At 26.7% G+C, this 13,328-nt stretch overlaps 1 protein-coding gene across 1 annotated transcript in view; it reads right to left on the bottom strand.

Moving 5' to 3' along the window:
• LOC117172826 (protein O-mannosyl-transferase Tmtc3-like) overlaps positions 1–10,506 on the bottom strand; it is a 29,366-nt gene extending 18,860 nt beyond the window's left edge. Inside the window, exons 1-5 of the mRNA XM_033361070.1 lie at positions 9,965–10,506; positions 6,625–6,761; positions 6,465–6,546; positions 6,254–6,353; positions 6,061–6,176 (exon numbers count right to left, since the gene is read on the bottom strand). Coding sequence (XP_033216961.1) covers positions 6,061–6,176; positions 6,254–6,353; positions 6,465–6,546; positions 6,625–6,761; positions 9,965–10,156 — 627 coding nt within the window. The 5' untranslated portion in view covers positions 10,157–10,506. The remainder of the gene's footprint in view (positions 1–6,060; positions 6,177–6,253; positions 6,354–6,464; positions 6,547–6,624; positions 6,762–9,964) is intronic.
• Between the last annotated feature and the right edge of the window lie 2,822 nt (positions 10,507–13,328).

The raw sequence follows: 13,328 nt of genomic DNA, 5'->3' as shown, positions 1-13,328 counted from the left end.
AATACATTTCCCAAAGTTTCAGCTCGATATTTTATTTACAAAAAAAGTTCTTAGGTTCAAAAAAACATTCAGTGAACCGAAAAAGTGAGGTCGGTAATATAGATATTTAGCTGTGTCACATGCCCTTAATTTTAAAATTTTGTATTCAAATGCTCAATAATTTGCGCGTATAAAATTGAACGTAACAACATTTTTCAATACAAAGAATATATAAATCCACGTTATTATTTTCAATGCTCTAAATTAAAAAAATCAATCAATGAACTTTAAAATTTTCAAAATTATATAATTTTAAGGAATTTTAAGCTAGGAACATCAAATGGTGAAAAATATTTTTACCTGAACACTTCTTAAATTAGAAATTCAATTATTTTCTTCTTAAATAGTTTAAACGTCCCTGGAAAGCTTCAAAATTTTATTTCAACATTTTGAGAAATCTAGAAGTTGTTTTAAATTGGTTTTAAATTTAAAATTATTTTGTAAATTTTTTCAGAACTTCTAAATATCTGTCAAAATTAATTGAATTTTTTCTACAATTTTCAGAAAATTCTGAAAATTTTAGAAAATTTCTTTACAATTTGGATGTATAAATAAAAATTGAACATTTATTATTTGTAGGCGAAATTTGAGTAATTTTAAGAGATTTGTAATAGTTTTCAAAAGATTCAAACTTAATGTAAATCATGAAATGATAGTCTAATATAAAAAAAATGTAGATTTTCGCAGATTTCAAACAAAAAATTAGATTCTTTTCAAGAATTGTTAAAGGCTTCAAAAAAATCAAAACATTTTCTTAAGATTCATATGAAAATTATAAATAACTCTTCATTTTGAAAAATTAATTTAAGGAGAATATTTAAAAAGTTTTTCAAAGATTTAAACAAAATTTTTAAAAAAGATTCTAGAAAATTTTAAGAAAACTTTCTCAAATTTGCATAATAATTTTTTATCTTTTTAAAACTCCTAAATATCGCTTGAAATTACTCAAATTTTTACTACAAATGATTATTTGTAAATTATACATCAAAATTAAAAAATGTCACTTTTCAAATACAACAATTAAAATTGTAACGTTCAAAGTTTAAAGGCTTTTCGAAATTTTAACGATTCTAAGTTTTCTATGTCAAACAATTCAGTTAAAGATTCTTTACTTTTAAATATTTGGTTTCAATTTACTTGTCTTAAATAAAAATTCAAATATTGCTAAATATTCAATAATTAATATTTTTTTCATTAAAAATTTCTGATTGAATGGGTTAAAAGTTGAATATTTTAGACTTAAAAAATATTTTAAATTTAATAAAATCCTTTAATTAAGAATGTATTATTAAGAAGTTATTTTTAAGTTGAAAATAGTTTATAAACTTTCAGTCGCACCTTCACATTTGTTTAATAACTAAGACTTTCAAATTGAAACCGTTCAAGTTTTAACGTTAAAACCTGAAAATTCTCAAATTTTGAACTGGTTTAAAATCATTTTGTCAAATCGTTTTTGCTCACTTTTTACTACTTAAAGTACAGATAAATTAATGAAAAATTTATTTATCAAATAAAAATGTTTTTTCTACGAAATTTTCAACATCAAAGGCTTTTTATTTTTTATTTGTTCAAGTCTTTAAGAAAGCAATTACAAATTCTTTAAATTAAAAATGTAAGCTTAGAAATTAAAATTTTATTCTGAAAAAATTCCCGGTCGTTTCCCGATTTTCCAATCCAGCGGTCACCCTGAAGTTTTTCCAGATGTCCTTTTTGTTTAAATCAAATAATGAAATACCCGATTGAATTAGGTGTTAAAAATGTGCCAATTAATTTTTTATTAGCCAACCATTTTTCAATGAAACAGAACCATAAATAAAGAAATTCTTAATTTTTTGCAATATGTATGTGAAACGTTCTTAGGTTTTTGTAAAACATTTGAAATCCTTGAAATCTTTTTAAATTTGTATGAAATCTTTCTTTAATCGTTGCTTGGGAAATCTTTTGTGTTCGTTTGAAATCATTGAAATATTAGTGAAATTTTTCGAATTAGCTTGAAATCAGTACCCTTTTTGGAATTCTTTATTTGTTTTCAAATCCTTGAAATCTTTATGGAATAATCGAAATCTCGGGGAAATGATTAAAATCTTTGTTAATTATTTTGAAATGCTTGTGGTAATTTTTCTTCAATTTTGGTTTGTGAAATATTTCGTATACACTGAAATCATTGAATTATTTAAAATCTTAGTGAAATCTTTTCAATTCTCTGAAACCCTTTAAAATTTTTGTAAAATATTCGAAATCTAGTGTACATGCCTTTTTTTAAATCATTGAAATTCGTAAAATCTTTTTAAAATATTCAAAATCCGTCAAAATATTTTGTTAATCTTTCAAATATTTAAAAATCTTTTATCATCTTTAGTAATCGTTTGTAATCTGATGCACACTCAAAAACTAAGTGGTGAAATCCTTTAAAAAGTTCGTTCATTCCAATTCTGAAACGTAATGAACATCGAAATTTTCAACTAATAATTTTATAAGTTGAATATCACAAAAAATATATATTTTAGCTTTAACATTCTACATAAGCGGAGACAAAATAAAAAACTTATAGAATTATTCACAATATTAAAGTCTGTCCATTGCAATATATAAAATAATTGGTAAAGTCTACAAAAAATGCCTAGAAATCCCTTCATTTATTCTGTATTGAGTAAAAGATATATATTAATAAATAAAACATTTCTCAGTAGCAAGATATCTTCTAAACGAGATGTTTCTTTCATAATAGACTAAAGATTTAAATTACTTTCCGCATTTCAATGAAATAACTGTTTTCAAAGAAAAAATAAATTAATTCAAGGTTCTCGTGAAAAATTCAACGAGATTTCCAGGTTTAAAGAGTTTTCAGCCAATTTTTAGGGTTTTAGGGGTTTTCAAATGATTAAAATGGATTGCGAGAGATTTGACGGATGTCAAATGATTTAAAAATATTTCAGATTTTCAAGAAATTACCCACTTAGTATAATTTCAGAGAGAATCTCAATTTTTCCAGGAATTTTACCAGGTTTTAAGAAACTTCAAGGAGTTTTAGCAATTTCAACGGAATTTTAAGGAATTAAAAATGATTTCTGCCGATTACAATTTTCTTTAACATTTAAAAAGAAGTTATATTTTAAACGATTTTTAAGGATTTCAAGAGATACTGCAGCGTTTTCACGGATTTTGAAACAAGCCAGTGGATTTTAATGGCATTTCAAAAATTTGAAGGGATTTCATAATATCACGAAGGTTTTCAAAAGATTTTATATATTTCCAGTAATTTCAAAAGATTCCAAGGAATTCAGGATGGAGCTGTTAATTTTTAAGCATTAAATACTGCATTTCAGAAGTTCTTTAAAAAAAATGGGTGTATTCAAATGCTTCATAACTTACACCTGTAAAATGAAAAGCACTAACAGTTTACAGTAGAAACATTTTTAATTAAATGCATTTAAACTGAAAAAAGTATAATTTTTTAACTTATAAATTGTAGGGTTCAAAGATACAGATCCAGTTCCAAAAATATAAATCATTTTCAATGCTCAATATTGAAAAATTAATCAATGAATTTGAAAATTTAAAAAATATATTATTTTAACCAATTTCGAGTTAGAAATATTAAAACTTGAACAAGTACATTTTTTAAACTGAACAATTTTCACATTAGAAGTTGAATTATTTTTATTATAAATAAATGAGGTATCATTAAAAAGCTTCAAAATTTAATTTCAATCTTGAAAAATATACATATTGCTTCAGACTTTTTCAAATTTAAAATTACTATTAAACGTTTTTTTACAACTTTTTTCATGCTTTTGAAGTTTTTCACAATTCTTCAAAGCTTATGAATTTTTTGTTCAAAATCTGCGAAAATCTACATTTTGTTTTATATTTGGCCGTGGATATTTGCATCGGAATCTCAGTACGAATAGCTGAATTTTAACGGAAAACATACTCTAAAAAATACTATAATTGTTCTACAATTAATAAGTGTTCAATTTTTATTTATACATAAAAATTCGACTAAGGCTTTTTAATTGAACCAGATTAATTTTTAACGCTGAATTACGGAAATTCTTAAATTTTGAAAGAGTTTAAAATTGTATTAACAAATCAATTATTTTTCATTTTTTGATACTTCAAGTACAGTTAAATTTTTCAAATAAATAATATACATTTAAAGCTGAACAAGTAAACATTTCTTTTATCCAAAATTTCCGACTTCAAACACTTTTAATTTCTCATTATTTTTATTAAGTAAATGATAAAAAATCAACTAATTATTTTTAAAACTGTTAAAATCGAACGTGGACAGATTTTTCTTCCAAAATTTGTCAAATTCCCGGTTAAAAAATAAATTCACTGTCTTTTCACGGATTTCAAACGATTTAAAAATATTTTAGAGTATCAAGTACAATTTCAAAGAGAATCTCCATTTTTTAGAGATAAACTGAATAATCAATGAATGAATTAAAAATTGTTCAAAATTGAACGATTACATTTTTTATAAACTAAACACTTCTTAACTTAAAAGTTAACTTATTTTAATTTTAAATAGTTTAAAAATCAAATTTGTTTGAATCTTAAATTGTTTTCGAAATTGTTTCAGAACTTTTTTAATATGATAATTATTTTTCCTACAATTAAAAAAAACCCTGCCAGAATAATTGAATTTTCATAAAAAATCTTCCACGTTCATTTTTCATAATTTTGTAAATCTTTTTAAATATTCTCTTAAAATTAATTTTTCAGAATAACAAATCTTTTAAATTTCCTATAGGAATGTTAAGAAAACGTTTTTTTTTCTTTAAAAGCCTTTCTCAATTCTTGAAAATCTTCTAAATATTGTATTCGAAATCTACAGAAATCTATATTCTGTTCGAGATTTCATTTTAAATTAGGCCGTGGGCTATTTGTGCAGAAATTTATGTACGAATAGCCGGATTTAAATGATTTGAAATCATTTTAGATTTTACAATAATTTAACATTTTTTCTAATAATAATAGGTGTTCAATTGTTCTTTATATATAAAAATTCAACAATATTACTTGAAAATTATATATATTTAAACTGAACAATTAAAATTGTAAAGTTCAGAGTTAATTTTTTTTTGTTTAGTTTTGAATATTTAATTTATAATTACTGATTTTAAATGTACAGTCACATATTTCTAAATATTAGATAATTGGTCTCTTTTTTTAAATTAACATGTTTTTAAATTGAATGGTTTAAAGATGGAACATTTTAGACTGAAGGTTTAATTTGAAAAATCCTAAATTAATTTATATTTATCGTTAATCAACCACAAATGTTTTTTATTAAAAAATTTTTATTGCAAAAGCTTCTAATTTAGAATTGTTCAAGTCTTTCAAACTGCACTTTAAAATTTTTTAAATCAAAATGTACGCTCAAAAAATAAAATCTGAAATATAAAATTTTTTAAGTGAAAGATTTTCGAATTACGCATTCTAAACTGAATAATATGATAATTGAAAAAAAAAACAATATAACTAATGATTTAAAAAGCGGCTAAAAGCAAAATTGATAGATTTTTTTTCTACCAAATTTTATTTCGATGCATTTTAATAACTTTTAAAAGAATTTAAAAATATTGCAAGAGATTTCATAATATTGTGCATGATTCAGACGGATTTTAAAAATTAAAATTAATTTTAAAGCGTGGTTCATGGACTTTTGAAGACATTTTAAAATAAGTCACGGGATTTCAAAGAATTTCATGTGATGCCAAAGTATTTTCATGAAATTTGAAGGATATCAGGCTATTTTAACGAAATTTCGAAGTGATTTAAAAAGATTTCGAGAAATTTTGCAAGGATTTTAAGGGATTTACACTTTTTTCTTAAGGTTTTAAAGTGCTTTATAGAAAGCTTCTATAAAGAACTGTCACATGATTGAAAAAATTTCAAGGGATATAAAACATTTTAAAAATAATTCACAGGATTCCAAAGGATTATGAATATTTTCATCCTCAGAAAACCTTACGTAATTAATGGATGCTTCCAAAAAGAATTTTGAATTACCCTTTGTACGACAAAAATTTCATAGAGAACACAGACTGCGGTTGCTGTTATTCCCTGCTCCTTACACAGCATTGCAATGAAAACGAAAAACATTGACAATAACAAGGACTGCCAGCCTGAAAGTAAAATATATTTTCAAAAATAATTTAAACTTTAATTTGTGATTTTCAATGAGAAATTATGTTAATCTCACCTGTAGATCTTTTACTTTTGGAACATTTAGTATATGTAATGAGAGCTGCGAGGTAAAACAAAGATGACAGTGTCTCTGCTCTTCCAACGACGCCCGTCACCTGTGCAGAAATTTGTAAAATTCAAGGATAAGAAAATCTTTTAGATTTCTAAAGATCTTTTAGAAAAATCTTTTAGAAATTCTTTTAGAAATTTTTAGAAATTTTACTCACAGCCTCAGTGTGTATGGGATGTACTGCGAATAACATAGCGGATACAAAACTCGCTAGGTCTGATAGAAACATCAAGCACGTTCTGTAAATTTATGTTTCATTTAATTTAATTTTCTGAGGAGCTTATTGGATTTTGAGATGTGGTCGTTAAAATTCAAACCTGAAATATAAGAGGCATACGCCGACATGAAGGATCACGTTAAGCAGATGATACCCCATTGGATCAAGTTGATGGATCAGGTAATTCCAACGGAACGTGAGAACGCAGAGTGGTCTATATGATTTGTGTGATTGTTCCTGTTTAAATAAAGTTCAGATTTTAATCTTTTCTGAATAGGAACTTTCTGATTAAATGAAATTGCTTTTTATGTTAGATTTTAATTTCGAAATTTAATTAGTGGTATTTTTATAAAAATTACTTAATTTCTGGTTTTTTTTTCTGTTTCACTAATCTATCTGTAAACACATGTCCGAATAATGCATTTATTTATTAAAATTGTTTTAAAAAATCATACTATTTATCAACTAGTTATAAATCTTGTTAAAATTATTATAAAGTTTCCAATGCAAAGGACTGACATCGAAAAAAACGAATTTTTCCGTGGCAAATGATTGAATTATGTATTTGTTTATTAGATCTGTTTATACATATTATTCGCAAGAATAATCTGAAGAGAAATTTTTTCCATAATAATTTTGTTTCCATCCAAATTTCTTGCAATAAAACTGTTTAAAACTTGACATTGTTGAAAATTCTAGAAAAAATACTTTCAACAAATAATTTTCCTATTATTGACTAACACCGGGAACGTCAAAACATAAAAAATTGCCATTTTTTTCGTCATATTTGTTTATTTATTTAGAAAAATAAAAACTAAATAAAAACATCAAGCTTGAATAGTTTGAAATATTTTATCAGCTTTTTTCAAAATTTTTACGCCCACATCGGTCAATATTTTTGAGGTGTACGTTATTTTGAACGAAAATTAAAAAAAAAAGCCAAAAAAATCTATGAAAAAAAGGTGTCAAAGCAATAATAAATTTAATTTATTTCAAATAATTGTTTGAACGATTTTTTATTATTTATAACTCATAGTCCCTATGGGATAAAATATAGACACCAAAGTCGCATAAATAGGGTATTTTTTGCGCTGAAAGGGTAACAAATTCAGGATCAATTCATAAGACTTCAAGACAATTCAAATTAAATTCGAAATAATTCAAACTGATTACAAGAAAAAAAATTAATAACACAAAATCGATTTATTTCTATAAAATTGAAATGAATTAAGAGGAATTTAAAGAAAGCGAGAAGAATTCGATGAAATTCATAAGAATCCAAGGTGAATTAAAAAAAATCAAATGAATTTAAAGCAATTTAAAAATATGAAAATATTTTATCGAATTCAGTAACATTTAAATCCAAGAAATAAAATAAAATTGAGTGAAGTTAGAAAAAAATTAAGAAAATTAAAAAAAATCAAGAAAATTCCAAAGAATTTAAAAGAATTCAGTGAGAATTCCAAACAAAAAATTTTAATCTCTTCAAATGATTAAAATCCTACTAATTTCTAATCAAAGAAGTTACTAATGACTAAAAAACAATTAAAGCTGAATTCAAATGAATTCTAATGGGTTGGACATTTTTTTTAATCATAGAAATCCATTTATTTCAGTAATATTCGAGGGAATTTAGAGAAATTTAAGGAAAATGAGAAGACTTCGATGAAATTCATGAAAAATCAAGCTAAATGTCAGAAGAAAAACGAAGTAAATTGAATAAAATTTCAAAATATGTAAAAATTCATAAAATTCAGTAAGTTTTAAATGAGTTTAAAAAAACTAAAAGGGCATTCGAAAGAATTTGATGAAATTTCTACGATTTTGAGACGAATTTAAAAGACTGAATCCACTGAATTAAGTAAAATTGACTGAATTTAGAATAATTCAAAAGAATTTATAAGAATTCAGGATAAATTACTAAGAAGTCAATGCAAATTCCAAATAAATTCTTTGAAATTCATTGAAATATTAAAATCCTTGGAAAGCCCTTGAAAGTATTTGAAATCCCTTCAAAATATTGTAATAATTAAAAAATGTCTGGGAATCTTTTAAAATTTTCTAAAATATTTCAAATCCTTTGAAATTCTTTTGAAATTTTGTAGAGACTTTGAAAACGTCTGGGAAATTTCCTGGTTTTTGTTATTTTTCCTCAAAATAGCTGAAGTTTAGAAGCTATTGTAAATTTTTTGAAGTTCGATTATGGGCTGTACATAGGGTACCATAGGGAGCAAATCTTAAAAATACATATTTGAAATATTCTTCGAACTTTCTATATAGATCATATTAAATATAAATTTTCTTGATTTGCATTATTACCTGACATGTAAAAAGCGAACAAAAAGTTGAATATTTTTTTAAAACAGCGACTTTCTAGCATTATTAAAGGTGAATATAATTAAAAATGATAATTGACATTTTTTTTACATTGAAATAATTATTTCCTCGCTCTAAGTTGACAAAAAGTTAAATATTTCAGACCACCTGCGACTTTCTACAGCATTAGTCAATGAGAATATAATTAAAAATAATATCTCATCAATTTTTTAAATAATTATGTTTGTTAAATTGCATTTATTATTCCTTCACTTTAATTTAAAAAAAGAAAAAAGTGGAAAAACTTAGAAAAAACTGCATCTTTCTGGCTCTATTTTAAGCGAAAATTGCAAAAATCTAATTAACGGTGTGAAGTTGTATTTTCTGTATCAGCAACCATTTGTATTAATTAAAAAAATCAAAATTCTAAAAAATTGGGAAATCCAATTTTTCGCGTATGGGGTTTATTTGGGACCCTATAATATAGACGTATAGGGTTGATATTTAAAAATTAATTGATCATTCGTGTGAAGAGAAATGATGAGTTTTAATTCGATTCAACAATACTGACGATTCTGAATAAACTGTACAAAGACGTATTTTTTTCTTATGGTAAATACGTGTTAAACTTCATGGGGATTTGTGGAAAATATCTATTTTTTAAACAAAAAGATGCATTTTCGGTGTGGATTCAAACAAATTTAGAGTCTATTTGCATGAAAACTCGAAACACAATAATTTGGCCACCCTACTGTGCAGCAGGCAACTTGTGAACATCAAAATTTTTAACAATGAAATATAAAAACAAAAAATTCAATTCCTCGACATATATCTCGGGATCAGTCAGTTTTCATCTGACGATATCAGTAAAAATGTGAATGTCCTTGAAAAACTAGACCCCTCAAACGTTCATAAAATAACCCATTTCAGATAAAATCTCCGAATTTGGGTCTGTCATCGCAAATTAAAGGAAATGAATCAGAAGGTAACGGACGAATCAGGACAGGTACAGGGTCGACAAAATACTCGGATCAATACGGATGCCAAATAGCCTTAGGCGCCGTGCAGCACGCGCGGCAATGGCGCCAGAGTTGACATGGATTATGGTTGACATGCTAGCTCACCTTATGCATTGGCGTGCCCCAGAAATCGTTATAAAAGACATTTTTCACAGGGGTATGAGGCCTCAGATCTCGATTATCCTTGATCGCAGAAATATCGTCAAAGACGAAACCACAGCTCAAGCTGTTGAGATAAACGGCGAACGCGGTTAGGGCCACGAACGCCGCCAAAGCTCCCCTCGCAGGCACTCCCATCACATCAAAAAATACCCATCGAAATGCCCTCCCGGCAAAACTTGACCGGGTTTTCCTCAATTCTTCAGGAACTGTTGCAGCTAGTTTCGGTTTTCACCGGTTCGCGAACTTCCGAACAAAATAAGCCTAATCTTCATCTCCACTCATCGGAATAACCTGGCCCGATGTACACGCACCCATTTTATCACATTTCACCGGCTGCCACGTCCAGGCACCTGCACATTTTTGCCAATATTAGCAACTGTTTTTTCTCGTGCATTATATACAGAAAAAATATTCACGGCAGGATCGACGACCTGATTATGAGCCGTCGATAAACTGCGATAAACTATGAAGACGACTTCTTGAAAACCGGGTTGTGCAGGCGATAGCAGTGGGGTGACTGCTCAACAGGTTTGCCAACCTTGAGATTCTCTTCATGTCATTTTAGAGATTTGGCTAACAAAATTGATTATGGCCTTTAAAGTACTTTTTTGCTCTATTTTAATTCATAAAATTTTATGAGTTAAGTATATATTTTGAATCTGATTGATTGGTTGAATATGTTGAGTAGAGGGAAAATCGAAGTTTTCGGTATTGGTAGAACTGACTGTCAAGTGCAACCTGTTAAGCGCGAAAATGTACAATTCAAAAAAATGTTTATCAGTTTTGAAATAAACTTTAGATGCAGAGAATAGCTAAATGATAAGTGCTAATTTTATTATGAAGTAAACAAAAACCAAATGAAAATTGGTTCCTTTATTAAATCTATAAATCTAAACTGTAGCGTAAAAACGTAAAATCGTAAAATATAACGCGAACATAATCACTTTCTTCAAAAATGTGAAACAAAAAGCTTTTTATACTTTAAAAGAAATAAAATTGTTTATTTTTCTGTCCTTATTGTTTAAAAGTCATTAATTTTATGTAGCTCCTGCTTATATATTTTTATTTGAATAATGGCGTCGATATTGCGATCAGCTAGTTTCTGCCAATTAGGTATTTTCACTTCAGCTAACTTCATTTCATTGAAATCTGAATGGGAAAGCAATGTACCAAACGCATAGGGCAAAACTTAATTTTTGTAATAACTTCGTAATGAATAGTAATTACCATCATTTTATTATGTCATTGAATAGTTATTAGAAAAGAAAAACTATTTTTCAAATACAGCTATTTAGAAAAAATTAGTTTTTACGAAGATTAGGAAAATAGGGAAAAAATAGACCGAATTGAATGATTTTGATCTATCGTTTCCCCCTCAGCATTTAACGTAGTGAAATTATCTGATGGTTGAAGTGAAAATACCTCATGAACTGTCATCTGTCAATAACGATGTGCAACTTCACGCTAGTGAAATGCGGGAAAAGTATCTACAAATTTTGAAAACGCCCCCGCTCTTTGTATTATTTGCAATTGAATAAATAAACAATATTTTGTTAAAATACTCCTAATCAAAAACCTTTAAGAATAAGAAAATAACTAAATAATTTATAAAATTTGTAAAAAGTAAAAACTCTCAAATTGGGCGTTAACATTTTATTATAGAAGCGAATTGACTGGAAAAGAAACCCTTAGAACAATGAACTAAGCAAAAATAAATAAGCTTTTTCGTAAACGCGTCCCCGGTGCATAGTAAGAAGGCTTGAATTGAAAAGAATTGTGAAATTCCGATTCCAGCGTAAACATGAACATTTTCCTATCCTATTTAAAACCTGATTCTTCCACCGACCTCTAATCCGCAAGAGAGTATACATTTTTCAAAAATTTAATTCCCTGCAGTTCCCACATAGCGGTTGAATCGACTCTCTGAATTATTTTGTGTTCCCAAACAGGACAAAATGTACATTGATTTAATTCATTCTAGTTCCTTAAAATAATATCCGGAATTAATTGTTCTTAATCTCGTAAAGTAGGATACATTTTAAATTTAATTAATTCCTTCCATTTCTTCCAGGAAATATGTAAGCATATATTGAATTGTTTTTAGTGGCCGTGAAGTGGAATTTATTTTTAATTTATTTAATTCCCTCTAGTACCTTCAGAATAAATCTTGATGACATTGTTCCGAATTCTAAAATGTACGAAATATTTCCAATAAATTTAATTCCTGCTGGTACCTTAAGAAAATATCGGTTTAAAAATAATTTAATTCCTTTTTTCTGGAACATAAGTTTAGACGTTTTAATTTTCGTGAATCTTAACGATAAGATCTTTGATATTTTTAAATAAATAGAAAAATACATAAGCATAATATACTTTCTAAATGTATGTGAGTTATGAATAAAGTGAAAGGTGAAAAATATATACACATGAAGTAATATTAATAATAAATTAATAATCAGGTGAAAGTCAAGATAAAAACAAAAATAATTGATAATACTACATGGAAAATTAATTTAGTATATGGACATTTAATAAACGATAAGTACGTTACTTCACAAGAAATACTATTATTTATTTATATCAATTAAACACTTTTAGGTTTTGCTTTTATTGATCCTGACTACGGATTTTCGTATTTTTGAATTCCATTCGGTACTGTTCTGTGAAATTTTTCGAGGTTCATTGAAGGGGATTGATATTTTCTTATATCGATTTCCCCGATAGTTTAGGAGACGAACGGATAAAACAGGTATTCAAATGAATGACATTTTTTAATCTCGATCAATGCAAGCCTTCTTCCTAGGTGCGCTCACATTTTTCAATTCGGAAATTTTTGCTTGGTAATTTATTTATTTTTGTAGGGTTCATTATTTTTAAGGTTTCTTTTTGAGTAAATTCGCTTCTGTGTTGTTTTCAGCTTTAATATTTACAAATTTGTTAATAAATTTTTGAATAATTTTCTAAGTTTTTAAGTTAGGAGTCTTTTTAGAAATATGAATTTATTTATATAATTGCAAAGAAGACAAAAACTGGAAGTTCTTTAAAAAATTTCAATTTCGTAATGATTTTTTTAAAGTTATTCAATTAAGAAACTGTTTAAAAATATGTTTTTGTCTATACAATTTTAAAGAACGCAAAGACTGGCGGTTTTTTAAAAATATTTAATTAAGATGGTTCGGACATGTTGAGAGAATGCCAAATGAATGGCTAACGAAACAAGTGTATCAAGGTAAAGTAAATGGCAACGTGCCCAGAGGTAGACCGCGGAAAGAATGGTTAGAATGTGTGAATGAGACCCTACTTAGAA

The sequence above is a fragment of the Belonocnema kinseyi genome, chromosome 5, assembly GCF_010883055.1.
Source record: "Belonocnema kinseyi isolate 2016_QV_RU_SX_M_011 chromosome 5, B_treatae_v1, whole genome shotgun sequence".
NCBI classification, from domain to species: Eukaryota; Metazoa; Arthropoda; class Insecta; order Hymenoptera; family Cynipidae; genus Belonocnema; species Belonocnema kinseyi.
Note: the sequence above shows the minus strand (reverse complement) of the source record. Positions and strands in the feature narration are given on the sequence as shown.